Consider the following 27,283-nt stretch of genomic DNA (forward strand, 5'->3'; position numbering starts at 1 on the left):
CTCTTGCACACACACTCACTCACACCCAGCCGAGGTCAGCAGCACGGTGGTGAAAGCAGCGATGACTGTGCGCAGACAGAGCAAACATGTCTCGGCTCTTCAGTTTGGGATCACTAAACAGTAAACAACTGCGTCTCAAGCTGACAGCTGTTTGGGTTACAGTTGAGGTCGCCAGCCTCTGTGTGTGCATGTGTGTGTGAGGAAACAAGTGTCTTCACCTGCCTGTGTTTCACTTTCATCTCCCTCCCGGATGAATATCGTCAAACAAACCATGGCAGAGAGACACATCAAAGTCAGGAGGGTGGGGGGGGAGGGTTTGCATTTATTTCCAACGACAGACAGTAAATACAGCTGTTCTCTTCTCTCCGTCGCTGAGGGTAAAATCTTCTACAGCGAGCTGAGGCTTGTATGTTTTCCTGAATCCTCTTAGAGTGTGTGCATGTGTGTGTGTGTGTGTGTGTGTGTTTGTGTGTGTACTGGCTTCATGTTGTGTCCACTGTCACAACACTCACATCAAGGCGATCACTCATGGTTTACAATAAAGTTACATTATTTATGGACAATGTACACCGTCATATGTGCTTCTTACAATAATATCATATTCAAAAACTAGTACATTTTTGCATATTAAGCTGGTTAAGCTCTAGAAAATATTCACATACATTTACTGAGTTAATACGAAACAGCACCAGTATATTGCATAAGTTTTATTAAGATTTAAGACTATGATTTAAGTTGTCAGTACCTTTGTATATGCAGTGGTATATACAGTATACAGGTACTCAGTTTTATTGCTATTTAAATGTATTATTTGGGCTCATTTTATTTTACTGTGAAATAAATTGTCATAAGAACAAAAAGGTTAAGAGACACACCACACTTGGACAACATTTCAAACAGCTCAGGTATTTTAAAAAACATTAGGAAAGGCTTGATTTAACAGATCTCTTCAATTAGTTATTTAATATTCCTAATTAAAATCAAGCACATCCTAATTTTCTTAAATACATACTGAACAGTTAAATTACTTGCCCACTGTCTTACACTGCAGTACCCAAACGTTTTGAAGGGCATGAACCTCTCGTTTTCAATGAAGGTTGATGGAAAAACACAAAAGAAAACCACAACATAGAAAAACAAAATGCATATATATAAAAAGTGTCAAAATAAAACAAGAAACAATCCATAGAATGAAAGATCCTGAATAAATGAGATGGCCACTGCTGGCAGGTGAACATTTCTTCTTTTTTTTGTTAGCTCATATTCTTTCACCATCTTTCACTCTTTATTTTCTCCCCTGTGGCTTCATCATCCTCAGTGTCTTTGGTCCATGTGCACAATGTCAAGATGGAATGTCAAAACAAAACAAAAACAAACAAACAAACAAAAATAAACAGGTGTTGTCGTTGCTATGGTGGTGAGGACAAATCCATGGTCGTGTGTGGGAGGGTGTACAGCGGCCATAAATTAACTGAAAAACAATGACAAACAATAAACAAAATAAATTGAATGAATAAACAACTGCTTTATGGAAATCAGAAATTATTCAGAAAGATTTTAACTCTTCAGACGGGTTAAAGGAAAGAGGTGCTGCAGTTAAAATAAACACTAGAGCTTGTGTTAGTGGATAGAAAACAATAGTGTGAGCCGTCACAACTACATTCAGTATGATGTAGTTAATCTGTCAGCGGGGGGAGCTCTATATTTTCTTATTCAAACATCCCTCCTGAATGTGTCTTCTGCATTTTATCCAGAATACATTTTAATATAAATTTCTTCTTAAGTGGATCGAAACTTAAAACTTGAGAGTAAATTAATCGTGTAGACATCAAAACTAAGGAATTGTGGAAACGCCTGTGGAGCCACAAAATGGAAGATCGTCTCCTGCAGCAGCACTGACAGCAGTATGAGTGAGCAGCCACAAGATGGAGCCACACGTCTTCTCATAAAATTCTCTGCTTTCAACCCTCAGACGGTATGACTCGAACTACATTAACTATAAGTCATGCATTGCTCACTTCGCTGCAGGTCATTTGTGCAAAGCTTAGCATTTACATAATTTCTTTTCTAACCTCCCAGACAGCCATTAGCTTCAGGTATTGTCAGTTCATATTAAAGATAAACTGAAAGCTCAAAATTGTGTTTGTACAGTAGTCTTCCCTTTTCTAACAGTTGAACAAAATGCTGTGAGTTTTGAGCCTGGCTGAAAGCCATTAGAGCATAAGTGCTGGTGAACAGGTATGTCCACATACTTTTGGCCACATAGTGTGCATAGTTCAGAGTTCCTGCAGCTTTTTAGTAGCAAACTTCAAGCACTTTGCTGGCACTTCAAGCTACCTAAACAAAAAGTTTCCAGACTGAAAAAAACTTGATCATCACATCACATCCCAATGCAGTTGGGAAGAATTAAGTTAATTAATTAAGGAACTATGTAACATTTTGAGGCAATTTACATGTATCAATCACTTTCGATATGTGAGCGGATTGTAACGTGACATGAAAAATGAGACCTCCCCTGTCTCTCTCGGCTGCCTATACAAACCTGAGGACGATTTGCTTAAGTTGTTTAATGCTGCTGGACTGTGGATTTCTTTGTGAAGGACTCGGGTCAGATTTTTCCGCAACATCGAAAGGATGTGACGTTATGCAAGTACTCGAGTGCCTCTTCAGAAACAGAAAGCAACAGTAGCGAACGTTTAGAAATGGAGTCCACTAATATAAACTAACGATTGGCTTCCACCATAACACTTAAGTTAAACAGAACCCCTTTAACTTCATACTCACAGCAATCAATGTCATAGTCACTTAATTTATGCTAACAGCTGTTCATATTAACTTTGATTATGTGTTTTGATCATGGTTATTTAATTCTTGCTGATTTTAACTCCAGGAGACAGACAAATATCACCATCATTTTAAATATTTAAAGTTTTTTGTTTTACATGAGTGAGTGTGTACGTGCAAACAAGTATTTTTCTCGGAGTATAATCAAATTCAAGCGTATTTCTAATCTTGAAAGCAAACTTTCAAAACTTTGTACGAACCCTACGTTCTTGCTGGATCAAAACCAGTAAGAGCTAAAGGTTTTTTGAAAGTGCCTTTAAGGACTTTAAAACTACTGTAAACTGCATCACCACATAATCGAAAAAGTGCGTTTTGACAGTAAAGTAAATGCAACATAATGTTCACTGTGACGGGTTAATGAATAATGGTTTGTAAGCGTCATACTGAACTAAATGAACAAACTAATAGAAACGTATGCATTTAAAAGCAATCTGCAGTAGAGTGAAATATACATGATGATGCATTTAAAGTCGGTATTGCAGTTCTACCTGCGTGTGTGTGGTATTGAAAATCAGCTTCGCCCTGTGTGAGCTGCATTCTGCATCACCTATTTATGAGCCAAGCTTTCGATTGCCTCAGCGACTGAGCTCAGTGGCTCCTCCCTGAATATCCTGAATAATTAGAGCGAGGCAAAAAGGAACGAGTGAAAGGACAGGAAATGTTAAGCTTGGGCAGGACAAAAAGGGGAGGAAGTTTCCTTAGCACATGCCAGGCCCTTAGAATAATAGCTGAAATGCTTGTGTGCTGGAGATAGGTCGACAACTGCCAGGCACATTCAGCTGAAGGCTCATTCATGTGACACAGCAGAATGTGAACCTCCTGCTTAAAGACGTGTAACACAGTGAGACAGCAAAAAGAAAAGCAAGAGAAGCGAGTATAGAAAAAGGAAATTTCAAGATTGAAAAGGCACAGAATAAAGAGACAACGGGATTAGTTCAAGAAAAATAAGCAGGGTTGTTAAAAGCAGCCTCCTGCTATGGAGAGAGAGGAGTGAGTGATAGAAAGAAACGATCAGCTTACTTTTTCTTGTCCTTGTCTTTCTTGAGGGGCTGAGATAAGGAGAGCGTCTCGGCTGCCACCTTCTTCCTGTTGAAGGCGTTCATCTCCTCCTCAAGGTCTCTCCGCTTCTCCTCCACCTTCCTCTTCTCCTCTTGGTGCATTCGCTTCAGCTGCTCAAACTTGTCGTGCAGCTGAGATGGTGGAGACGAGGGTGGTGATGGACAGACGGGACGGGGACAGGGACAGAGGGAAAAGATTTAGGACAAAAGAAAAGATACCAAGACGTTAGAACAAGAACACATCCACTTCAGTGAGGGTGTTTTTAAGTCACAGCACTGATCTATATTTTTATATTTGAAATGGCGGTCACACATAATGACAAACCCACGAGTCTTTAAGGCTATTTTGGATTATTGTTTTGGTTTTCAGGCTTGCAGCTGCACTTTGTTTTTGTTGAAATTGTTTTCGACAAAGTTCAGGCTGCTGTTGAGTTTTTTTGTCTTTGTCAACCCCATTTGTCTACAGGTATCAGACACTTACATTTGTTCAATTCCTAGGAATTTGGGTTAATCTTTATTTTGCCAACAGGTAAGTAAAAAGATAGCATTCGGTTCAGTGGCAGGTTTAAATATTTGTGACATCAGAAATGTGGACTTTCACGGAAAACAGCTTCACTCGAGAAAACAAAAACTGATAAATAAACAGATTAAAACTTTTGTGTTAAAACCTCATAAATTCAATTTTAAGACTATTTCATGACTTTTAAGGTTGGCACATGCTTACAGTTACATGACAGTACATGATTTTTGAGCATAATTCTCCACATCTACTTAATTAATTATATCACATACGAAAGTACCTTGTCATATATTATCATGTACTTTCAGTCAATTACATTGACTGAAATTAGGCAAAATTGTAGTGCTGAGCAGGATGTGTATCAACGATAAAAGCAATATTAATACATTACATATGTACAGTATACATGTACAGGATCTTTATATAGATTGTGATCTGCATGCACCAGAGAGCACAGGCCTGTTTATGGTCTAATGTCAAAGGTGCAACAGGCTGAAGTTACTCATTCTGACCTTTTGCTCGAAGTGCTGCTATTGTGTGAAATGTTCATATTACTTGAGAAAAGTGTCTCTGGAGCTGCAGTGTTGATATGTGGACGTGTGAGTGACCATTTTATAACAAATATCCTGTATTTAAAATATGAAATGTACGGTATTTTACTATGTTGGCGTATTCTAAACATGACATGTCGTGCATGTCTGTCCATCGTGGGAGAGGGATCTGTCCTTTGTTGCTCTTCCTCAGTTTTCTCCCCTTTTCCCATGCTAAAAAACGTTTATTTTAGGGTTTTTTTCCACTTACCCTTACGTCTCAAGGGTCTAAGGATAACGGTTTCAGATTGCAAAATTGTAATTTGTGACATTAGGCTCTAAATAAATTTGACTTGACTTGATCTATAACCACATCGTCACTAGAGACTGACCTCTCTCTCCTTTTCTTTCAGCTCTGCTTCCGTCTCTTTTACTTTGTTGACAAACATTTGTCGCATTTCTTCCTCTTTACGCTGCAGGTCCCCCAAGAACTCTTTCCTCTTGGCCTCGTATGTCTCTTGAAGACTGGAGAGAAGAAAAGACAGGACAAAATGAAAACAGACAGGAAAAGATTAGGTATTGTCTCCAAACAATAGAGACTCTCTCTGCTGTCGACACTTGAGTATCTCTGTGGTTTGGGGGATTGTGTGTGTGCACGACGGGGTGTGTGTGTGTTTTGCTCTCTGTGCACTCTCTCTCCCTCTGTACCTGAACGGCTGGCTGTCGGGATCTGTATCTTTGAAGCCCATCTCCTCCAGCTTACAGCGTCGGTACAGTTCATAGTGGCGGGCGTGGGTCTGCTCCCTCAGATCCTCCATGTTGACCCTGATCAGCATCTCTCTGAGTTTTACAAAGTCGCAGTGACTCTCGTTCTCCACTGAAGGGGAAAAGACACATCAGGATTAGGAGACCAGTTGCAGATCAGGTGGTCAACTTAGTTATTTCCAATATATGATAAATTCTGACAAATAAAAATGTGGTTTTGGTCGTGTCTTTTCTTGTTGTTTTCATTCTTTGCCGGGCTGTTTTTCTCACCGCCATGTTTCAACACCCCATCTGTCACCCTGTTACCCTCCCTTCCTATCCACTTCTCTCTCCAAAGCAGGAAATCATACCACATCTGTACAGGAATGTCAAGTATCTGCACAGAATAAATACACTGGATAAATCACGTACCCCATCCATTCAATTAAACCAAAACCATCACATTTCACCAACAAGCAGCAGCTGATGAACTGGAGATTTTCTGCATGTTTCACGTTCAGTTTTTTCTACTGGAGCGACTTTAACAACTTCATTTCAGTTTCACGACTGAGTGACTTTCACAGTTAAATGAATCCATGGTGGGGAAAGGGCAGGAAGCGTTTCCTGCCTGACAGACTGACAGCAGAGGGAGGGGTGATCTGCCCTGGGCGTCATTTCCATCCTAATGAAGCCTTTTTACTCATAGGTCACCTCATTTATTCCATCCTAACATTACGTGTTGTTCTGAAAGTTAAAACATTGATTTTTGGTATTTTTAGACACCAGAACAAAGATTGATGAGGGAAGAGCAAAGAAGAGGTGCCTCATGACTCATCATCTGGTCTTTAAGAATGTGGTCTGAATGAATAATAATTATAATAATATGGTCAGCCACAGGGTAGGCGTGGGACAATATTAAAATTACATGTCACAATTTTCCTGTTCAACATAACTGTGATTCACGATATTATCCCCATCAATCTTATTAAAACTACTAATTGCACTAAAACATACTGGAATCACTTTAACCTCACATTTTGTTTGGAAACAAATATTTTATTGCATCACTGATAGGACACACATCTTTTTTAGTGGAATAACAAACAAAGAATCTTAAATAAATAATCATAACTCATAAGGTCTTCCTGCACAAATAAAGGACAAATAAATGATGGAAACCTCCTCTCCCTGTCATTCTTTAGTTTGGAAACTGTAGTATTTACAAACATCCGATTATACTTGTTTTTGTGGGGACACAATATACAAGCAGTGCCTTCAACCATGATGACAGCCGTAGGCAATTCAAAGAAACCAATATAGGACTGCATGTCAGCGAGCTAGACAGCTTTTTCAAGTCATTCATGTGAGAATAGCCATGATTATTTTATTTCAAGTATATTGATAATGAAGATTCAAGACAATCAACTTATTGTGACTGTTTTTTTAAATCACAATCTGCAATTAAATCTTTTATCGTCCCATCCCTACCACAGGGTTTCTGCTGGGTTCCCCAAAGTTAGATTTAAGACTTTATAAGACCTTCTTCATGCCACATAGAATGCAATTTTTATACCTGTTTCACCTGTTTTATACTCGCCAAAGTTAAAGAACGATGGAAACCAGTCAGGACAATAAGGGCTAGAACTATTCCAGTAAATCCTGGATGCATATAATTATAATTCCAAATTATGTAATTAATTAATCACACAATCCACAGGTAACACCATTTTTAAGTACCTTTTAAACTTTGAGAAAACTTTGAGGAAACTTTTGAGACCTGCAGATACCCTTTATCCAGAATCCTTTCTGCTGGCTCCCCTCCTCTGTTTTCAACAAGAAAAATCACTCACTCACAAAAGTTTTTCCTAATTGATGCTATTTTTCCTTCCATCTAATGACTTGATGATACCGTCATAGTCTGTGGAAACTTGGAAAACTGCTAATTACTTGATATGCACCATCTCCTCCAAAAAATGCAAAGTATAAAAAAACCTGAAGCACAACCACTTGAGCAACTGTGGTTTAGTGTGGTGTTTTCAGAGGAGTAAGAATGCCGTTCCCCTTTCAGAAAGTTAATGTGATCAACCTGTTAGCAGCCCTCAGAAAGATGCTACAAGAGCTTTTCTGTTGTCTCCGGTCTGGTGTGTTTGGTGGCCGAGGGCACGTGCATAGCGAGGGCACGTGGCCATTCATGTGTAGGAGCATATGTCACGAACCCTGGGGTAGCAGTGGTGGCAAATGGGATGTATGTTGTGTTTAAATACCAACACAAGCTGTGAGCTCTGTGGATGTAAAAACAGCGATAAATATATTGAGAAAGCCCAATTAGCATGGCATTTAGCTTCCCCCGGTGGAAAATGCTGTGAGAGCAGCCTGCAGGGCACGATAGCGAACCACAATGTAGCATAAAAAAAGCAACATAACATACTCAACCATCCCAGTCACAGAAATAATTACATTCCTTCATTAGAGTAGGACAAACAAACAATTCAATACGCATTAACTAACTAACTTTTAGATCGAAAATTAATTTTAATCAGATGTGAAATGGTAGCGGTGATGCAGCTGTCTGAATCACTCACTCTTATTTTTACCCAAATTTGCTGCCTGACCACGCATCATTAGTGGGAATACCAGAGTTAAAAACAGACATGAGCTGTTTTCTGGAGTTGCATCCAGGCTACTGAAACTGCCTGTTCATTTGGCATCTAATAGTCCGTCTGTACTGACCCCCCGCTGAGGGCTGAATGAGGGCCAATCCTCTGACTGACTGCAGAACTGAGCCCTCAAGTTATCTGAGCACAGGGCTCTGCAGACACATTCACACACGCATGATAACAGAAACATACAAACAGCGGAGAGTGGAGGAGACAAGAGAAATGGCTGAAGATAAATCTGCAGAATTCAAAAACTGAATGGAAACAGAAAAAAGTGTAAAAGGAAAATATGCGGAAACACCGCGTTGCACACAGACTGGTCATCTCACCGAACATAAAACTATCCATTTGCCTCAGGCTGATCATCTGCTCTTGTGATTCTGGACAAATGCATTATCAAGTGGCCGCTCTAAAGCTACATGGTGAATAACGTTAACATAGCTGGTTCATTTCTAAGGGGTTCCTTGTCGAGGGTAATTGTGATTTTGCAGATATTATTTGCCATATCGCCCTGATATTAATAATAGAAACTATTTTTGATTTTTTTTTTTTTTTTTTTACAAATACCCCAACCTTAACCTAAGAATATGCTGTATTCAAAAGAAAAAACAGACAAAAATCAAGAATCAAATACAATGCTAGTGACTAATAACATCCATGTTCACATACAAACACCCACCACAATGTGTGAGTCAACAGTTAAACAAACAGTAGCTTGCGGAGAATAAATACCAGGGGTCTGCTATGTGTCACAGATGTCTGGGGTTCAGAGATAACAGAGCATCGAGATCCTGAGGGAAGATAAACACACACACACACACACACACACACACACACTGAGCCCCCCTCAATTGCTCTCTTTATCAGGAGACAGTCCTCCCTCTGTCTTCCTTCAAGTCCACGGAAATTTCCCATGGCTCTTCGAGAGGTTACCATAACCCATCTATATGACATCTGGCATCTACAAACTGTTTCCACAGACACAAGCCTTCCTTTCAGTCGGCCAAGAGTAGTAAAACACTGAGACTTCTGTCCTCTCCTTGTCCCTGTCCTCAGATAATGTGACAAAGTGTGTTGTATGAATGGTGAGCCATCAGTTTGCAAGCAGGCCTGACTAAAAGCAAAGTAGTTTGCTTGTATTACATCCCACCAGTCCAGGGAGAGATGGACACGGCTGATACAAAAATTAGATGTAGAAAAATAACAACATCATCAAAAATTGTTTTTCCTGCATCATTTGTTGTTAACGCCAGCAAAAAATTAAAAATGCACATTAAATTGTTTACATGAGGATGAAATTTGTGCTTTTATGAATCTTTACATTGCCTTTTCCCTCGACACTCATGTATTCTTGTCATTCTACAGTCAAGATTTTGCATAATCAATATCAGCATCAAGATCTGTTTTTTGACTTAATTAAATAAAAAAAATAACGAAATAAAGAATCCATATATTGCGACGGCGACAAAGACTGAGCTTACAGTAAAGCCGAGATAACTTTTTGCAGACGGCATCTTTCTGTCTGCAACTGGACTGGACAATAGCTTCATGGTGGCTGATGGGAGTCCAAAGGAATCCATCCCCACGAGACACGCAGCAGGCTTATAAATAACTATGGCGTGTCCCTCTGAGGGTTGGGGAATGAGAGTGGCCAGTGGATAATGAAGAGAGGAAAGGAAGAGAGGGTGAGGACGCAAGAGTAGTAAACAGAGAAAAGGATGGAAGAGAGTGTAACTCCCATTTCAGCAGCAATATTCTCACAGCACAACTCTGTTTCACTTTATTAAATTACCGTGTTTACTCTAATTGACAAGGCACTGGGGAATGAGCTGTGGGAAACAAAAATCCCAAGATCCCTGACACAATAAGTGACTTCACCATGGGCAGCACATGCATCGTGAAGGCTGAGAAACGTACGATACATGCACACAAAAAGAAAAGACATCCAACACCATACGCGTCACAAGCAAACAGACACACACTGGCAATTTACCAAAACAATCTCTGCCCACTCGTCCTTCATTTCACAGTGTCACTCTGCGTGAAGTCACATTCGCAGCTGTGGAGGCCACTCCACATTAAGCAGGAGGGTATAAATAAACAGGCACACTGTGGGATGCGCTCGACACTCATGCCACGAGCAGGAACACATCTTTTGCAATGGATACTGACAGACGCCTCGCAGAGTTATATCATGTGCCATTTCACTCCATAAGCATGAAACATCCTCAAAACAAGCATCATGTGGCATGAAGTAGATCCTACTTCATGCCACATTTTTAAATTGATGATGATTTGATTTTGAGAACCAACTTTTGCACTCAAAAAGCTTGAGTTATTAAATATTCTCCTGCATTTACCAGATAGAGTTGCATTTAGTAAATCTTTACATGGTTCTCATGTGGGCTGCATCTAACTATATTGCTATTATCGATTATTTTCATTTTTAATCGTTTAGTCTATGAGATATAAAGAAAAGCAGCACATTCTGTGCTTCTGTGCCATGAAAATTTAGGTATTTTTGCTTAAAAGGACCAATGATTCATCAAATTAACAAAATAGTAGCAGATTAGTTTCCTTTTCATCGGCTAATGGATTGGTCAACTCATTGTTTTGAGAGAGGCTGCAGGGGCCGGAGAGAGACTGTGTCATGTACTTCCTCAAAAATGTTTCACCCACGACTACTTCACCACTTCACATGACACATTGGCAAAGCTATAAAATTATGTTATTGCACAATAGCTCAAGTGCTGACACTGGCCAACATCATCAGATTTGTCCGGGGCATAAATAACGAGTGACTTTTTGTAACTGCAAATATATAGTATTAAATATTATATTGTATTTGAGAATGCTGGTTAGCTGTCAAATATGTCATCTTGTACAGACAATGACGCTGACAGCTACTGTTCAAAGCCTTTCTGTTGCTTCACTAGTGCCTGAGAAGCCATGACTGCATCAGCAAAATTCTCAACCATCACTCGTGACAATCAGGAAGTGATTGAGTAAGATTTTATGTTTTGAGAGCTTTATCACTCAGCTGCCAACTATTACATAAATCTTAAAATATTATAATAATCAATTAATTGCTTTGAGTACGTTTCTAAGAAAAAAACGTATATATTTTCTGGCACTGAATATCTTTGGGTTGTGGATAAAACAAGACATTTGTCATCTTCGGCTTTGGGACACTTATCATTTTCTGACATTTTATAGATCAAACAACTAAGAGAGTTGCAGCCCTGCATTTTTTTCTTGTTGCTTAAAATATTCATTCTGTGACAGTCTCAAAACAAAAGATTTAAATAGCCAGTGACCCCTTCATGTACTCACTGTTGTGTTTGCTTGACAAATACAAACACACACCCACATACACACAACACACACCCTGATTAATTAGCTTGTAAATGGTTCTCACCTTGCACAACACCCCAGGGGTACTGTCTGGCCCTCACGGTTTTGTTCCCCACTTTGACCTCCTCCACGCTCCCCACCACAGCAAACGGCAGATGTGCCTGCGCAGGAAAAGACATCAGAGCGTTAAAAAGGTCAAGAGGTCACAAGAATAACTGGAACCCGAACTAGGTGGTCCCAGCTCCATCTTTTTTCTGGGTTAAACTTTCCTAAAGAGTTGTTTTCCCAGTGTCTTTACAGCACAACAACCATTTCACAAGTTAAATTTCACAAGACACAAACATGCTATATACAAACACAACAAAAGAGGATTAATGGAAATTGAGTGTTTAATTTCATATAAAACATGTGTCACTCTGGTTGTCGTCTCTCCTATCTTTCACAACCAGACCGCACCACAGAGAAGTGTAACCATTGATGACTTATGAGCTGCACCAAAGCTCTCTTTTAAGTTCAACATGTGGCTCAGTTGGGGCTGAGAGGCTTGTTTTGTTGCAGTGATTAAAACACACACATGCTGCTCGCTGAGCTACTACGCCTCGTTAGGATCTACAGTGAGGCATCATGGGGAAAACATGCCCGATATGCAACCACAAAAATTAGGTGGAGAGTTGAAACCAGCTGGCTGGTTGCAGCTCAGAGGAACAAGCTGGTGAGTGTGGGCGCTGATGTAACCGACTATGAATAGATAGGGATAGCGTACAAGGACTCTGCCTGGGAGGACCAAATGCAGTCTTATTTATCCATGAGGGAGTTTACTGTTTGTGCATTTGAACACGTGTGGGTGTGTGTTTGAGCAGTGTGATTATACATCATCCCCATCACAAAATCAGAACAAAAAAAAGGCTAAAAAGTCTGATGAAAGTTTATTTGTGCTTGCTGTCTGAGCAGAAGTCACTAGCTTATGATTAATTATATCGCTACATGCATATTGTTGACAGTATTTCAACTAAACTTGTTTATTTTAAAGAAGGAAAATGCACAAATTGACCCACAGTCAGTTGTAGGAAAGCATGTGCTGCTATCCGGCTCATAAATGATTTTTAATTATGGAAAGAACTGAGGGATGGGAAACTGGTGCAAACAAACCTCATACCCAGAGTAAGCTAGAGTTGGTGCATGTGCTTAAACGTATAGTATATGCACAAGGTTAGTATTAGTAGTAGTAGTAGTATACAGTACATTCTTAGTGTTTTCCCCTGTATAGAGTCACAGATTTGTGGGATTGCACAGTGTCTAGATAAGAAGACATAATTACTTTTCAGCACATTTTACAACCACAAAAATGGTGTCTACGTACGTTGACATCGCTGTTACCAGACGAGAAACACATGGGATGCTAAGGAGACAGATGTGTCGAAAGCCATCATTTTTACTTCACAGTCACGTGTAAACAGTAAACACATCTGGAAATTTCTTGTAGGCCTGTCACAATAATCTCTTTATCTACTTATTGACGTATGGACATGACCAAATGAAAAAACTCGACTGGCAGTATATTGTATTAAGGATGCAATTTTTTTATATAAATCTACATTAAACACATCTAGTGCTGAAAAATAAGGAAAGGTAAAAAGATGGAGAGACTGACTGTATGACTTACGTTCATGGAGGCGTTTATCTCACTGACAGCTTCGTCATCTGTTGGGAACTGATATATCTGGACGCCGTTGCTCACCAGCTCGCTCATAATCTTTATTTTGAATTTGTGGAGCTCACTCTTGGAGATTGTGTCCGCTTTGGCAATGATGGGAATTATGTTGACCTGAGGAAAGGATGAGAAAAGGAGAGGGGAAGATTATAGTCCGATCAACAAAGTCCACAGAATTCATTATGTACTGGTTTGGTTATTGCATCATCATGACAAGACAAAATGTACCTGTCTCCAGCTCAGTATGATGAGAGAAGACGCACAGAGAATGAATCTGCTGTTTTCAGTGAATTACAGATCAGAGCAATTAACTTCCCTTTGTCAGCGGGTCATAAACACACACTGTGAATAAAGCTAAATTAAACACACTGAAGACTTAATTAAAAACATAAACCAAACTAAGCGCGTTTCTAAATATGGCTAAGGAAGCACACAAGACCATATGCAGCGAAACTGTATAGTGAATAAGCTCAGTCAGAGCCCCGACAGATACATAAAACAAACAGTGATTACGAAAACAAACTAGACTCCATCTCCAATCAGCAGCAGATGTGCAGAGATAAACACACAGTTTTTCTGCATTCCTCCTTACGACTGCATCGCTAACCGAGAGAATGAGGAGGATCCCCACAGATTCACTCATCAACTCCATAGTGTGCCTCAGAGCGAGCGCCAAAGCTTGTTAGGAGTCAAATTACAGGCTCATCATACTGTACTGGATCATTAATTTACAACAGGGCAGCCAGTATCAGGTTTTAACCCTTAATTAACAAATTGAGTTCACCAATCGTTATCCAGTGCTGACGACGGCCTAGTGTGGCGGCCGCTGAAGCAGATGGGAGTATCTCGTCATGGTCAGTGAGGAAGGAGAGGAGGGGACAGTAATATTTGTTCACTTCCCACAACTGGGTTTTCCCAGCTGGCCAAAGAGCCAAAGAGTATTCCCAAATAGTTCTCAGTGTTTGTTCTCAACAACTAGGAGCACCAGATGTGTAGCTGTAACCACAGAAAAGCTTTTCACATGTAAAATAATCATGAAAAGAAAAAATTCACACAGCACATTTGTTTTTATCTACTAAAAGTCGAATGTCTGTATATTAATGTGTAGATGAGAGTGTGCTCAATGGATACAAGAACCACATTCTGTGCTTTAATAATGTCAAAAAAATATTAATAATTATAGGATCTGGTAAGATACATTTTTGAGTCAGTTGGTTACCTGCGGGCTACAACTTGAGCCCCCTTGTGTAAGCCTATATTTGTTAAATTTTAGCAAATTGACACCATTAAAAGTGTGCTGAATTAGCTATTAAGAGTTCCTGATTGGTATATACCATGGGTGTACAGACAGCCATCACTGGGTTACTTCTCTATTAAAGAAAGCTTAAAAACGTGATGATTCTCAGGCAAGTTTTGAAGTGATATGGAGCATCTTTTTGCTAGGATTTAACTAACTATAACTTTAACTATAAATAACTTCTTGTTTTTACGCAGACAGTATCTTTGCCTCACATTTCTCCATCTGTGCATCCCTGTCAACTGACTGATCTAGTGCATAAAGGCACAGAAATCTGACAGAACAGAATCATCTGAAAATAGTAAATGAGAAGTCATAAAAGCCATGTAAATTTGACTGATTGTAGTGCAAATTATGCATAATTTTAAAAAGGTTACCAGGAAATATCAATCTTTGTTTATGAACTGACTTCTACCAACGGAATCTTCTGTATCCTAGTATTAGATAATTAACTTGTAATGATTTCCTCCAATTCAAGAAAAACTTCTCCGTTTAAACAAAGGACACCTCCTTCAGACTCTTATCTCTTTTCCTGCCTTCATCCACCACAAACCACACTCACTCTGGTGGGCCTTCAACCATCCTCTGTGGGGAGGGGTGATTCGTACAACAAAAACACCATTGTCTAGCCTTGACAGCAGCCTCTACGGACTAAGGGAAAAGTTGTTTCTGGTCTGCTTCCCTGGTTTTTCCTGTGACAGAGAGAGTTATCTGGCAGACAGGATAGCTCTGCTCATTTATCTTTAGTCTGCAGATAAAAGTTCATATTCACACAGAGTAATGCTCGTCTCGAGCTGGAAATAAGTCGGCACTGAAATTAAAAATGTGACCCTGGACTCCAGTTCTACTCTAATGAAGATAGAGAACACTCTTTAAATCTCTTTAAGGGCAATCAAGTGCAGCTATGTTGATAGTCAATTAATTGTTAATTTTCAAGCAAAAATGTCGAACATTTGCTAGTTACAGCTTCATATTTGTAAGAATATGCTGCTTTTCTTGGTATTTTATGATAGTAAATGAAGAGTCTTGGTTGGGTTTTGGACTGTGAAGAGGCCACATTGGGCTCTGGGAAGTTATTATGAGCATTTTCATTTTAGTTTTTTTGTATATTAAATAGACAAATGATTAATTGTTTGTTATTGAGTTGCAGCCATTTAAACCCTGAAGCTGTCCCTTTGGGGACATTTTGGGGTCTGGGAATATACGAATGTCTTTTTTTAGTATCTTTGACATTTTACATACTGAAAAGTAATAAATAAGGTGGGTAGAAAAATAACCAGTATGATGACTCAATAATGAAAATCATATTCAGGCTTTTAGGTACTTTCTGTGGTCAGCCTGTAAAACTGCTCAATGTGCAAATGTTTTTAGTATATGGTGAGCAAATATTTAAAAAAAGAGACCACTGCATAAACAACCATCAAGCCTGTAGAGAAAAATAGTGTCACATCCACACCGTGGTCACTGCACACTGGCTTACTTTCAGGTAAAACAGCGGTCACATTGCTGGGATGAATCCACTGAGGTCAGAGTGGTGTTCACCGTGGCCACCCACTGTTGCACTCAAGATGCTGTAAATCATTTGAATAGAAGCACCAACATTGCTCTTTCTTTTACACTTTCTGACACTGGGCAACTGGGAAAGTCTTGTATGTAACATAAACATTGCTGACAGCCACGTTGGAGGTTGACAAGAAAGAGAGTTTGGTTCATATGAATGGATGGGGAGATTTAGGTGAGCTAAGCTGCTTTGCTTTTACTCATTTAGGTAAGGTAAGCTGCTACATGATAGCATTTAGCTCATGTTAACCGCTTTGCTGTGGTTCATATGCCGGGATACAGATAATATATTTAGCTCAGGTAAGCCTCCGTGTCCTGCTTCAAAGCGAGGGGTTCAGAGAGTTGGCTGTGATGTTGGATGGTATCAGCTGACAGTTGGCATGCGGGGGCTGCCAGGTTTTGATCACTGTGTTGGCTGGTAAAGATGGCACAGAGGCTCAGTGGTCAGCGCTGTCGCCTCACAGTAAGAGAGGTGCTGAATTTGGATCTTGGCCTTGGTCTTCACTGTTGTTTATGTAGGTTTTTTTCTCTCTGGGTGGAACAGTTATCGCAGAAAAATAGAAGTACTCCTGTCTGACTTATGGTGAGTTCAGACTACCAGTGGCAAAGCAATGAGATGCAACTAATTTTCAATGGAAGCTGGTGATATGAACTGGAAAATGACACGAAACTTGACTCCATTTGTCACTGCGTGAGGGGCGTAAAGGCCCTACATATCAAAGTTGAGCTGGCTTCAACTTTCAACGGTGAATAGGTGACAATGTAGCTGAACACGTTTGTCCCTTTTGTAACTTCGTCGCTAGGTAGTGCCAACATAAAATGAGAAATACAGTTGGTTCTCAAGGAAAACTTGGATGTCCTAAAGTAAATTTCAAGGTATCAGAAACAGTTTTGATGAAGTGAAATATCAATGACAAACTCGGTGTTTCTGAAGTCGTCACAAAACTCAACTGTCCCTTGAGAGTGACAGTGTCCGGTCATTTATCAGGAGATTTGGCAGACATGTATAGCTGTGCGTTGATAGCTGGCAGAGGCAAGTCAGCAGGTTTTGGTCACAAGCTGACCATCTGCTTTGTTCTCGGTTCATTATTGTTGCATCACCAGACACAAGCATGGCTAAAGCTACAGCAGTGCTTACAGTATTTATATGTAGAAGTTCCTTGGGGATCAATTTGATTGATGAAGGAAACCTCATCACTGAGCTTTAAGGTGTCGTGACAGGATGTAACAAAGCACCAACGCTTCCCTTTACACTCTTAAACTAAAAACATTGATGGCATTTTGTCATCTTTGCAACATGCAGCTTTCTCAGTCAAGCATGTAGATATTCAAGACATCAGTGACACCCTTCACGCCTTCAAATCCAACAAGCACATACAGAAGAAACACAAATCTTCACATGTGCACTTAAACTGCCTCTTTCTCCGTCATTTCTTCCCTTGAGGATTTGTGAACATTTACTTTGAAATGTTTTGAGGATCTTTTCCCCTCCTGAAATTCAACACTTCCCACACTTTGAAACTAAGACTTAGGATCAAAAGCCACTTGGTTTGGTTTCAGTTGTGTTTATCACTGAGCAGTTAAGAAAAATGTGATAGAAATGTCAACAAAATGTATTGTACATCTGTTCATCTATTTAATTTCAATGCTTGTATAATTCCTTTGGAGTGAATAAAATAAAAAAAATTAAAAATACAAGATGCTCCAACTTAAAATTCACTTCCCTTAAACTCACTCTCTCTCCCCTCCCCCTCTTTCACGCTCCAAGTGCTGTTGTGATGAGATTTTTTTCCACCAGTTGTCTTATTGAGGCCGTGCCAGTGATTGTGTCTGCACTGAGCCACACTCATCAGATGTATGGCAAAACATGAAACCACTGACCAATAAATCAAATAATAACACTCGCACCAGAGCGATGAAAAAGCCACAAATCAATGTGGGTCTGAATGAGACTATCGACTGGTGTACAGCTGACCTGTAAACATGTAAACTGAAATCCCAGCCTTTTCCACAGCAAAAGCTTAATAACTTAACTCCAAAGAATGCAACATGAACTTTTCTTGAAATCCTACACTTTGAAATGTAAGCATTCAAAGCCAACCTTGGCTTTATTCTTTTGGGACACAGAGTCCGCACTCCAGCAAAAAGATCAGGGATCTCTCCACGTCTCAGTGAAACGCACACCGCTCACAGTGAAAGGGAGGTCAGATTTCAGCAACACTGATAGTTTCTCACAGACAATGAGAAAAGGACCGGGAGTGTGTGCTTGTTGAGCCAAAAGGGGAAGACCACAGCTTGCATGTGTGTGAATGAATGTGTGTTTTTGTTTGTACCTTGCTGTCCAGTTTTTTCATAGTGACCAGGTCCAGGGACTTGAGGGAGTGTCCTGTCGGGGCAATGAAATAAAGGCAGATGTGGATCCTGGTGTCGTGGTAGTTAAACAGCGAGCGCTTGATCTTCAGCTCTTCCTGGAGATAGTTTTCAAACTGAGTGTCGATGTAGTCGACGATGGGCTTGTAACTGCGGAGACAGCCAAAGAGAAACTGTGAGAATTTATGTCTGTGGGTAGAAGCATAAATATTTGTCTTCTTATTCATGCGTTGGTAATAAATATAAAAGGAAGTATGGCCTCGTCACTGGGGGAATGAACTGAGACGGTTATGTTTTCAGTAACTGTAAGATCTGATTCTGTGCCAAGATCTCGGCTTAGAGCTGTACAGCTTACTGCTGCATGAAATTTGTGCTCGGCTTATAGGAGTATGGTTGAAACAAATCAGAGGCTGCAAATCGTCCTGTCCTCTCTTACAGTGCTTTGATAGCCTCCACAGCCTAAAGTGTCACCAGCAAATTAAAGAAATTAGGAAAGTACGGGATGGAATCTCGTAGACCAGAAAGGTAAATCAAATTCAACACAATGGCTGCGATACTACAACACAAAACTAACTGTCTAACTCCCTAGAACTTATGCAAAAGATATCCTTTAAGATTCACCTTGCAGAGACATTCCTGGACTGCTGCATTGGAAAACATTATCCACCAGTACAAATGAGATAAATACAATCATTTTTCCTAACATGACATTAACACATTACCACTACCTTGGCTTGTGTTTCATGGAGAATCTTTTCAGTTTTTCCAGTGGGATGCACTTCTCCTAGTCACAGTCCACACAAGAGAGTCTTATTCTGCACTGAAGTGATTATCAAGTTAAATGTTAAGAAATATGAAATGTCCTTAATTAAAACGATTATGTTTGCTAATGCAATAGTACAGTTTGCCTCTGCAAGCTACTTTTAATGTCCTTCAACCCCAAAATGGTCATCAGCCTGATAATATCAGGTCACAAGACAGTTTGAAGATGATTTATGCCACGTGTTCAGCAAGCTTGTTTGGAGCCGTTCACTGGAGTCTGCAGCTTTAACTAATTTAGTTCAGCTCAATTAGAGGAGACAGAATCCAGACAATTAGAAGTTAGCCACATACTTAATTAACTGCATCATAGCAGCCTGAGATGCAAGTCTATTTCAAGTGAGGTTGTGGTTTATTAGTCACCACACATACAAGTCTTCAAGTCATTTTTTAGTAATCATGACGCCACTTGACATTTTCAGACTGTTTGGATCATTTGATTGTGATAAATGCGTTGGCTTTCCACAATATTTCGCCTTGCCTCCAATTTAGCCTCAAAAATGTTTTAAACAGACATTCCTGTGGTTCTCAAACAAATGCTAATGTTAATTTATGTATAAATCTGGGAACTACACACAGCCACCTCAGGCCCTGTCCACAAGTACACGGGTATATCTTAGCTATTTCTTCGTAAATGCTGTTTCAGGTCACTGGAACAAACTGACCTTCTTATCAGTCTTATCAGTGTGTGTAGCATCATTGGCAAACTTGAACTTGGAGAATAATATTGTGCACTTATCTGGACTGATAGCGTTTGTATTTTAAAAACCCTGTTCAAAGCTACCCATGTATGTGTGGACTGGGCCTCAGCCCCTAGTGTCATCTCTGGTTAGCTTCCTTCCTACCTACAACACTACATCTTTCAAAAAAGTACAGGAAGTTACAGCCTTGGCTTCCAGGAATTATTTCTACTAACAGTCCCAAGTCTGTACTGAACTTGGTGAAATGGTATTAAGTTTGCTGCTCCCTCAGTTTGGAGTCAGTTACAAAACTGTCTGTATCGTCGGGAGCTGGTCTCACTGAATGTGTTGAAAGTGATTCGAAATTCGAGGTCGACCTGGAAGAAAGGACATCTGACTGTAGATGTTTTGAATGCTGATGAATGTTTTATGACTCAGCAATTTGCTATCTGTCTTCATTTTAAGTTTTATATGTTTTTTTATGTCGGCAACAGTGTTACTATACTGCTGCCTGTCTTGGCCAGGACTCTCTTGAAAAAGAGATTTTCATTCTCAATGAGACTTTTTTTCTGGGTTAAATAAAGTGAAAACAACTGTCAAACATGTGAAACACCTCCTGGAACAATGTTTCATCATATCTGCCACAGGGACCACCGATGCTTCAAAGTGACTGAAGTGTGTCCCACGTGATCCAGTCTACAAGAAGTGCCCGCTTCAGTATTACTGCCTATTCTGACCTTCTGAAGTGAGAACATACTCCAAGCTTCCTATTGGAAACAGGCCCAAAATGCACAGATTGAGAGACATATGGACAGAGATGTTTAAATTTGAAAGCCAGATGCTCTAGGCACAGTGTGAACGCCAGAGGAGGAAAATCACAGCGACAAGTACAGAGTTCATCATGTCGCTTGAATCAGATTAGTTTTGATGATGGGCTATCAAACATTTAGTCATGTCCTCCTATTAACAATCACTATATTTTACATTCATCCGTGCTTACAACTTAATTTAACAGCAGACAATACGAGTAGTCTTGTCAAATTCTCGACAGTAAATCTTCCCACAATCTATTCTTGAACTCAGAGTGAGACATAAGTACAAAAAAAAAAATCTATTCTATATCCTCTGCTTGTACCATGTTTACAGTCATCTGTCCTCTCCCTTCACATCTATCTTCAATCTTCTTGGTGGAATGCATCGACTCTGACCTTTTGAGGCTCTCTCAGTGTGCATTCACAGTCCACTGCAGGCTCTGTCCTTCAGCATGTTGGTTTATACAGCCTACAGAGAAAAGCTGCTATCAAAGGGCGTGAGAGTGCTTCTTGCTGGCTAGGTCACAACAAGAACACTCCATTCCACAGCTGAATGTTTGAAAAAAAAAAATCAACTATTTCCTCTTTATTGCTGTCCCACCTCGTCTTATTTCCATCCTACAGAGAGGAAATCTGGAGTTGGACTGATGTTAGTTTTTGTCTGTTTCTCTCATTTGTATCCCTAGGCAACGTTGACCTAATTTGGCCAAAAGTACTGCGTTGTCATCACGCAAATAGAAAGGAGGGTTTGGATAAGGATTGACAGGAAAATCTGTCGTTACAACAGTCAGGAGTCAAGTGGAAAACACTCTCAGAGCATGTGCTTAACGTATGTGCTCAGAGTACCAGATGAATGAAATTTAACTTATAGGATTGTGCAACGAGTACAGTTAATCAGATTTATACCAAAACAGTCCTGATGCAGTAAATGGCACTGTTGGTGAGATTTACCGTGGTGTGTTTCATACATTGTGCCAACTAAATGGAGTTTATGGTTTGGGTGATTAGCACCATAAGAGTGCCGCTAATAACTGGTTAAATTTGGTTAAAAGGCTTGTTAATGAGCTAATAGTGGAAAGTAACTATGCACATCTACTCACACTGAACGTGAGTATTTCCTTTATATGCTACTTTATATTTGTACTCTACTCATTTTAAAGTGAAATATTGCACTTTTTACCTCTTCAATTATCTGACAGCTGTGGGTACTTTATCAAAAATCCAAGGACTAAGCTGCCCAGTCTGATCTGCTAACCATTGAGCAGCGCCACTGTAGTGGCTGAGGTTAATGGCCTTACTAAAGATCACTTCAGTACTGGTAAAGAAGGAGGGGCAAGCTGCTTTTTCACTTTACGCAACCAGATTTATCCTGCAGGTCCAGGGATTAAACTAGTGACCTACCGGTCAAAAGTTCGCTTCTCTAACCTTAAGGCTACCGCTGCCTGAAGGCACTATTAAAACTTTTAAAACCTATAATAAAGCAGCGTAGCTGTGGCCCCTTGTCATGTTTCAGATCTCTATGAGTTTGTAGCAGCAACAAAAGATACATTTCTCCTCTAAACTTCTCGTTTGGTTTCATTTAAATAACTGCTCAAAGCTAAAAGAGGCTTTGTATATTTCACAAAAAGTAAATATTAGAGAAAGCTCCACATAATTAACACAAATTAGTGTAGAAAAATATAGTTTTTTCTTCTGTCCTCTCCCATTAATCATCTCACAACCCTCAGTCAACCTTTAGTGTTAACACAAAATTTCAGTACTTTTTGAGTACTTTAAAAGGTACCTAAAAACCCAAATTTCCAGACTCTCAAAGCCTTTATCATCACATGTACATTTTGATGAGTGCAATTGCATTTAATTGCCCCTTTAAACCCACAGCAATATTATCACTTTGTTTATTTTACCAGCTGTTCATATTAAATTTTACTCTATGTTTTGAGGACAACGAACAAATACGACAACAGGATTGTTTCAGAGCTTCTTCCATCACTGCAATGACTACAGTTCATTGCATCATTAGGACAATCAAAACAGTTGACTGTCCTAAAACAAAAACCTCTCACCCCTCAACCAGATGGAGTCCATTTTTAAACAAAAGATCTAGACATCACTGTCAAGCTTTTACTCTGTCACTATCTTAACGTCATCCTCACCTGTCCTCTTTGTTGATCTGATCACCGAAGCCAACGGTGTCAACGATCGTCAGCTTGAGGTGGACATTACTCTCTTGCAGGTCGTATGTTCGCGGCCGCAGGTACACGCCATTCTGATAATGGCTCGCCTCTTCGTTCTCAAACATGGTGTTGAAGAGCGTGTTCATTAACGTCGATTTGCCGATACCAGTCTCCCCTGTGGATGGTAGGAAGTGGAGAGAGAGAGAGAAAGAGAGAGCTAAATCACACTAACACCGGGGAGCAATTCATCAGCTTTCAGACATGAGGTTTTTATTGCAGGAACACAAGTGCATGTCAGGAAAAACAACACAGCGTTGCTATTTTGTTGTAGTTTACCATGTTGTCTGGAGGAAAATAAATCAAGTAAAGACTAAAAAAAAATGTTCAGCAGTAATATTTAACGCAGCTTGTCGTGTGTATTTGCACACACACTGTTGTTTGGTACTCACCTACACAGAGAATGTTAAAACAAAATCCTTGTGTGACCGATTTACTGACCAGCTGGTCAGGGAGGCTGTCAAATCCAACATGTCCGCCCAAACTCAGGTTACGCTTTTCTTCATTCTGAGGGACACAGACAAAAACAAAACAAAACATTAAAGGCCTGGTTGCAAAATGTGAGGAAAACACACACGGGGAAGACATTAGTCAGAGGTAGGAAGAGCTGGTTGCTGAAGCCCTCAAATGCCTATGCAAATGAACATCCAAGACCCTCGCTACATTCTGCAGATGTAAAATCCTTCGTATGAGTGCGGTAATCAGGGCCTGCAGTGAGGATTCAAGAATAATCCTTCATAAGCATGAGGAACTAAACACATTTCCACACAGAGAGAAGATACACTTTTATAAGAAGCAGCCAGAGAAATTACCTCATTTAGGGATTAAATATGGAGCATGGAAGACGAGTTAAGAATAAAAGTCACTTATTAAGTAGTGCATTTAGAAAATAAGCATTTCAAAGCTACTCCGTTCTATTACTTCAGCTTTGATGGGTCACCACAGCCGGCACAAGTGATGTGAATACATGATATAAAACCATTTATCTTGATATAGCCACCCTATAATCATATTTTCCAATACAATCAGATTCAGCGCAATAAGCTACCCCACAAAGTGATCTCCAATCACCACTGCTACAGTAAATTATTGAGTATTAAGAGTCCGTGCGCATTTAGGAGAGAGCATCCTGGAACTAAAACGGCAAAGATTACCGATTTACAACAAACCAAAGACAGACAGACAAAACTATTGGCTTGTAAGCGTTTTCACCTTTGATCTCCCTTATCTAACCCATCTCGTCTGAAGGAGAGACAGTCAATGAGAGGAGAGAGCGTGCTGGAGCTGTAGAGGAGGGGGAAAGACAGACAGCACCTTGAGATGAATGGGGCCACCCGAGCTCGTCTGGCTCAGCAGCCACGAAGGACTGCATATTTGAAGGCTGATGTCACCTAACACATGCAGCCTGAGAGCAGAGCAGACTCTACTGAACTGAGAGAGGGAGGCAGGCTTCACATACATACACAATAGATGAGTTATAAACCTGACTGAACTGCACAATAAAGGTCGAGCACTGTGTGTATATGTGAGTAAGTATAACAGAGAAGTAGGGCTTAATGTCTCAGGCAAAACCACTACAGTAATCTGACATGAGCTGAGCTAGGCAATACTGAGATGAGCTGCAGCGCACTGGGAGTCTATTACATTACATTAACACCCGTGTTCAATGAAGAAAAAATCAATACAAGCTGTAAAGATGCTTTAAGTGTTTCTAAATGTGATGTTTGTGAAACATCAAAGCCAAGTTGAGGAAATCAAGTCAGGTAGGAGCAGAGCAACAGTCCAACACTTGAAATTCCCATTTTAGCTGCTGTGGTTTCCTTTAGAACAATGTGTTCATAATAAAGGGGGTACTACAGTGCATTAATCAGAAGTGAGTATAAATCCACAGTGACTTTGTGGACTACCGCTTTGAAGCCTACAGCCATCGCCATCTTGTTTTTTGGGGGTTTTTTTGGAGCCAGAAGTGACCATATTTGGACAAGAGGTTGGGGTTGGGGAGGATATCCTGATTGGACCCGAGGACCCGCTGTGTTAGCGACTTGTTAATCACAAGGTAGCTACGCCCTTAGGCATACATGCTTGCCTGCATCATGCTGTATTGAAGAAGACTTGAAACTAGCAGTGGAGACCATAAACTCATTAGGAAACTGTTTACTGAGGTAATAAATCAAGTAAGAAGTAGGATCATAAGCTTAGGCCTCTCTTTGAAACAAGTGGAGTTTCCTCCTGTTGGCCATTAGAAAGAATGCAGATCAATTCACTGACACACCAGGCCGACGGTCAGAAATCGGTCAATGTTGGGCCTGTAGGTGAGAGACTGTGGCTGTAGTCATTGTGGTATGTCCCGCAGCCTTTTGGCCGGTTGAGCATGTACAGTTGGCGCCGGCTCGTCAGTGAGAAAAATCACTCTCATTGGCTGCTCAGGTTCGCAGATCAGAGCACAAAAAGAGACACTGAAAAAGAAAGGGAAAGCCCCTTGAGCTCGACTCTGTAAGATCCATGATTTCACCCCTTTAGTGCAGTCGCTCTTTATTTTTCTCCTCGCTTCTCGATTAGAAGCAGCTATTCTAGCAAGAGCTGCTGAATCTTAACAACAGAACTGGTGCAGAACGTACAAGCTTGTTGGCCGTCGGCTGTGGTCTTTGTGTTGTGTTCAAGTGCAGCTTTTCTTGCCGAGACAGAGGAGACGTGAGGCGACACAACACTTGTTGTGTTCTTTGATGTTAGTTTGGTGTGTCAAGGCCTCGAGGCATATGCATTTCACTATTCACACCTGGGGGCACCGTTGATACTGTATACAGGCAATGATGAGGAGGAACAATTACAGCCAGCATCTGTTTTAACGTTCACATTGGCCCCTGGCTGTATTTTGAAGACCGCAAAATTGGCCATCAGTCCCTTTAAGTGAGGTAGCATGGCTATCAAGCTTTTAGCTGTTTATTTGGGAGGGTTGCATTTCCAATGTTTTGATGACATCTCGCTCTTGTTCCTTTCTGAATGAACCAAAGTGATGAAATGTTTGTGGTAGCCAGCAGCAGGTTTACAGAGAAGAGGAAGAGGAAGAGGCCGTGGTCATTCTTCTGTCTGTTAGACACGGAGCTTGTCAAACAACATTATTACTTCCCTGTGTCATTCAGTTTGCTGCATGAAGCTGGTGGAGATATTTGGATATATTGCTGGAGGGGGAGGATATGACTGCTGGTATCGGGCCTGGAAGGAAACCAGCGCAATGACTCTCTGGATTCCTGACTTGTGTTTAAAATAGGAGAAGTCGACAATTTATATTAGCCTTTATTTATCCAGGGAAGGATAAATAAAGGTCTGCGTGCTCATGTTCCATCAACACCACAGTTTCACATGTGGCAGCTGCCTTACTGTACACAGTTGGTGATTAGGTGTCTTGCTTAAGGGCATCTTTACAACTTTTTTGTGCAAGTGGGGAATTTTTTTGTCTGGAAATTTACACTTCCAAGTCACAGGCTTACGTCTGGAAGCTAACTGTGCCTATTTCAGTACATATCTGTGCTTTCAAATAAGCATGGACAAGCTTGTGTCACACTCGGTATTAAGGAGTTCTTTGACGTTGTAAACCTTGTTTTGGTGGAAATTTCTCCAAACTTAACAAACCACATTGGTGAAACACTCAGATTCAGAACAATAACAAAAGATCCTGACACATAAGATAATTCTAGGTTGACCTCCAACACCGAACCAGCCAAGCTGCCAGTAGCACATAAGCTATGTGTGTGAATCATAAGAGACAGATGGATCGGTGACTGAGGGCTACAAAAAAGAGCATGCAGACCTGACCAACAGTGTTATCTTTAAGGCTCAGACACAAAAGAAGTGCAGGCGTGGACACAAACTCGCCATGCTGTGACTAAACTGGCTGAATGAGTGTGTACTTGACTGGACTACAACAATGTCAAAATACTTAAATACACAGAGAAAACAGGCAATCAAATCTTACTTTAGTATGTTAGTATTATCAGAGATAATGTATATTCACAGTGTCGAAAGTGTTCATTATGCAGAAAAATTGCTTCTTTGATGTCAAAATGGAGTGAAGTAGAAAGAAAGAAAAATTGTCACT

The 27,283-nt window shown here is 40.2% G+C and overlaps 1 protein-coding gene across 5 annotated transcripts in view; it reads right to left on the reverse strand.

Moving 5' to 3' along the window:
- Positions 1–27,283, reverse strand: part of septin8a (septin 8a) — a 40,536-nt gene that overhangs the window by 5,472 nt on the left and 7,781 nt on the right. For 2 of the 5 annotated variants that reach the window (XM_084373627.1, XM_084373628.1), the window contains exons 2-10: positions 23,580–23,694; positions 23,110–23,305; positions 18,609–18,795; positions 13,371–13,532; positions 13,068–13,106; positions 11,772–11,868; positions 5,661–5,829; positions 5,345–5,477; positions 3,865–4,034 (exon numbers count right to left, since the gene is read on the reverse strand). In XM_084373627.1, coding sequence (XP_084229753.1) covers positions 3,865–4,034; positions 5,345–5,477; positions 5,661–5,829; positions 11,772–11,868; positions 13,068–13,106; positions 13,371–13,532; positions 18,609–18,795; positions 23,110–23,305; positions 23,580–23,694 — 1,268 coding nt within the window. Of the gene's footprint in view, positions 1–302; positions 1,472–3,864; positions 4,035–5,344; positions 5,478–5,660; positions 5,830–11,771; positions 11,869–13,067; positions 13,107–13,370; positions 13,533–18,608; positions 18,796–23,109; positions 23,306–23,579; positions 23,695–27,283 lie in introns of those variants that run through there. The other 3 variants (XM_084373629.1, XM_084373630.1, XM_084373631.1) reach the window with 2 other exon arrangements.

This window comes from Pagrus pagrus, assembly GCF_965226575.1.
Source record: "Pagrus pagrus genome assembly, chromosome: 14".
Classification (NCBI taxonomy): Eukaryota; Metazoa; Chordata; class Actinopteri; order Spariformes; family Sparidae; genus Pagrus; species Pagrus pagrus.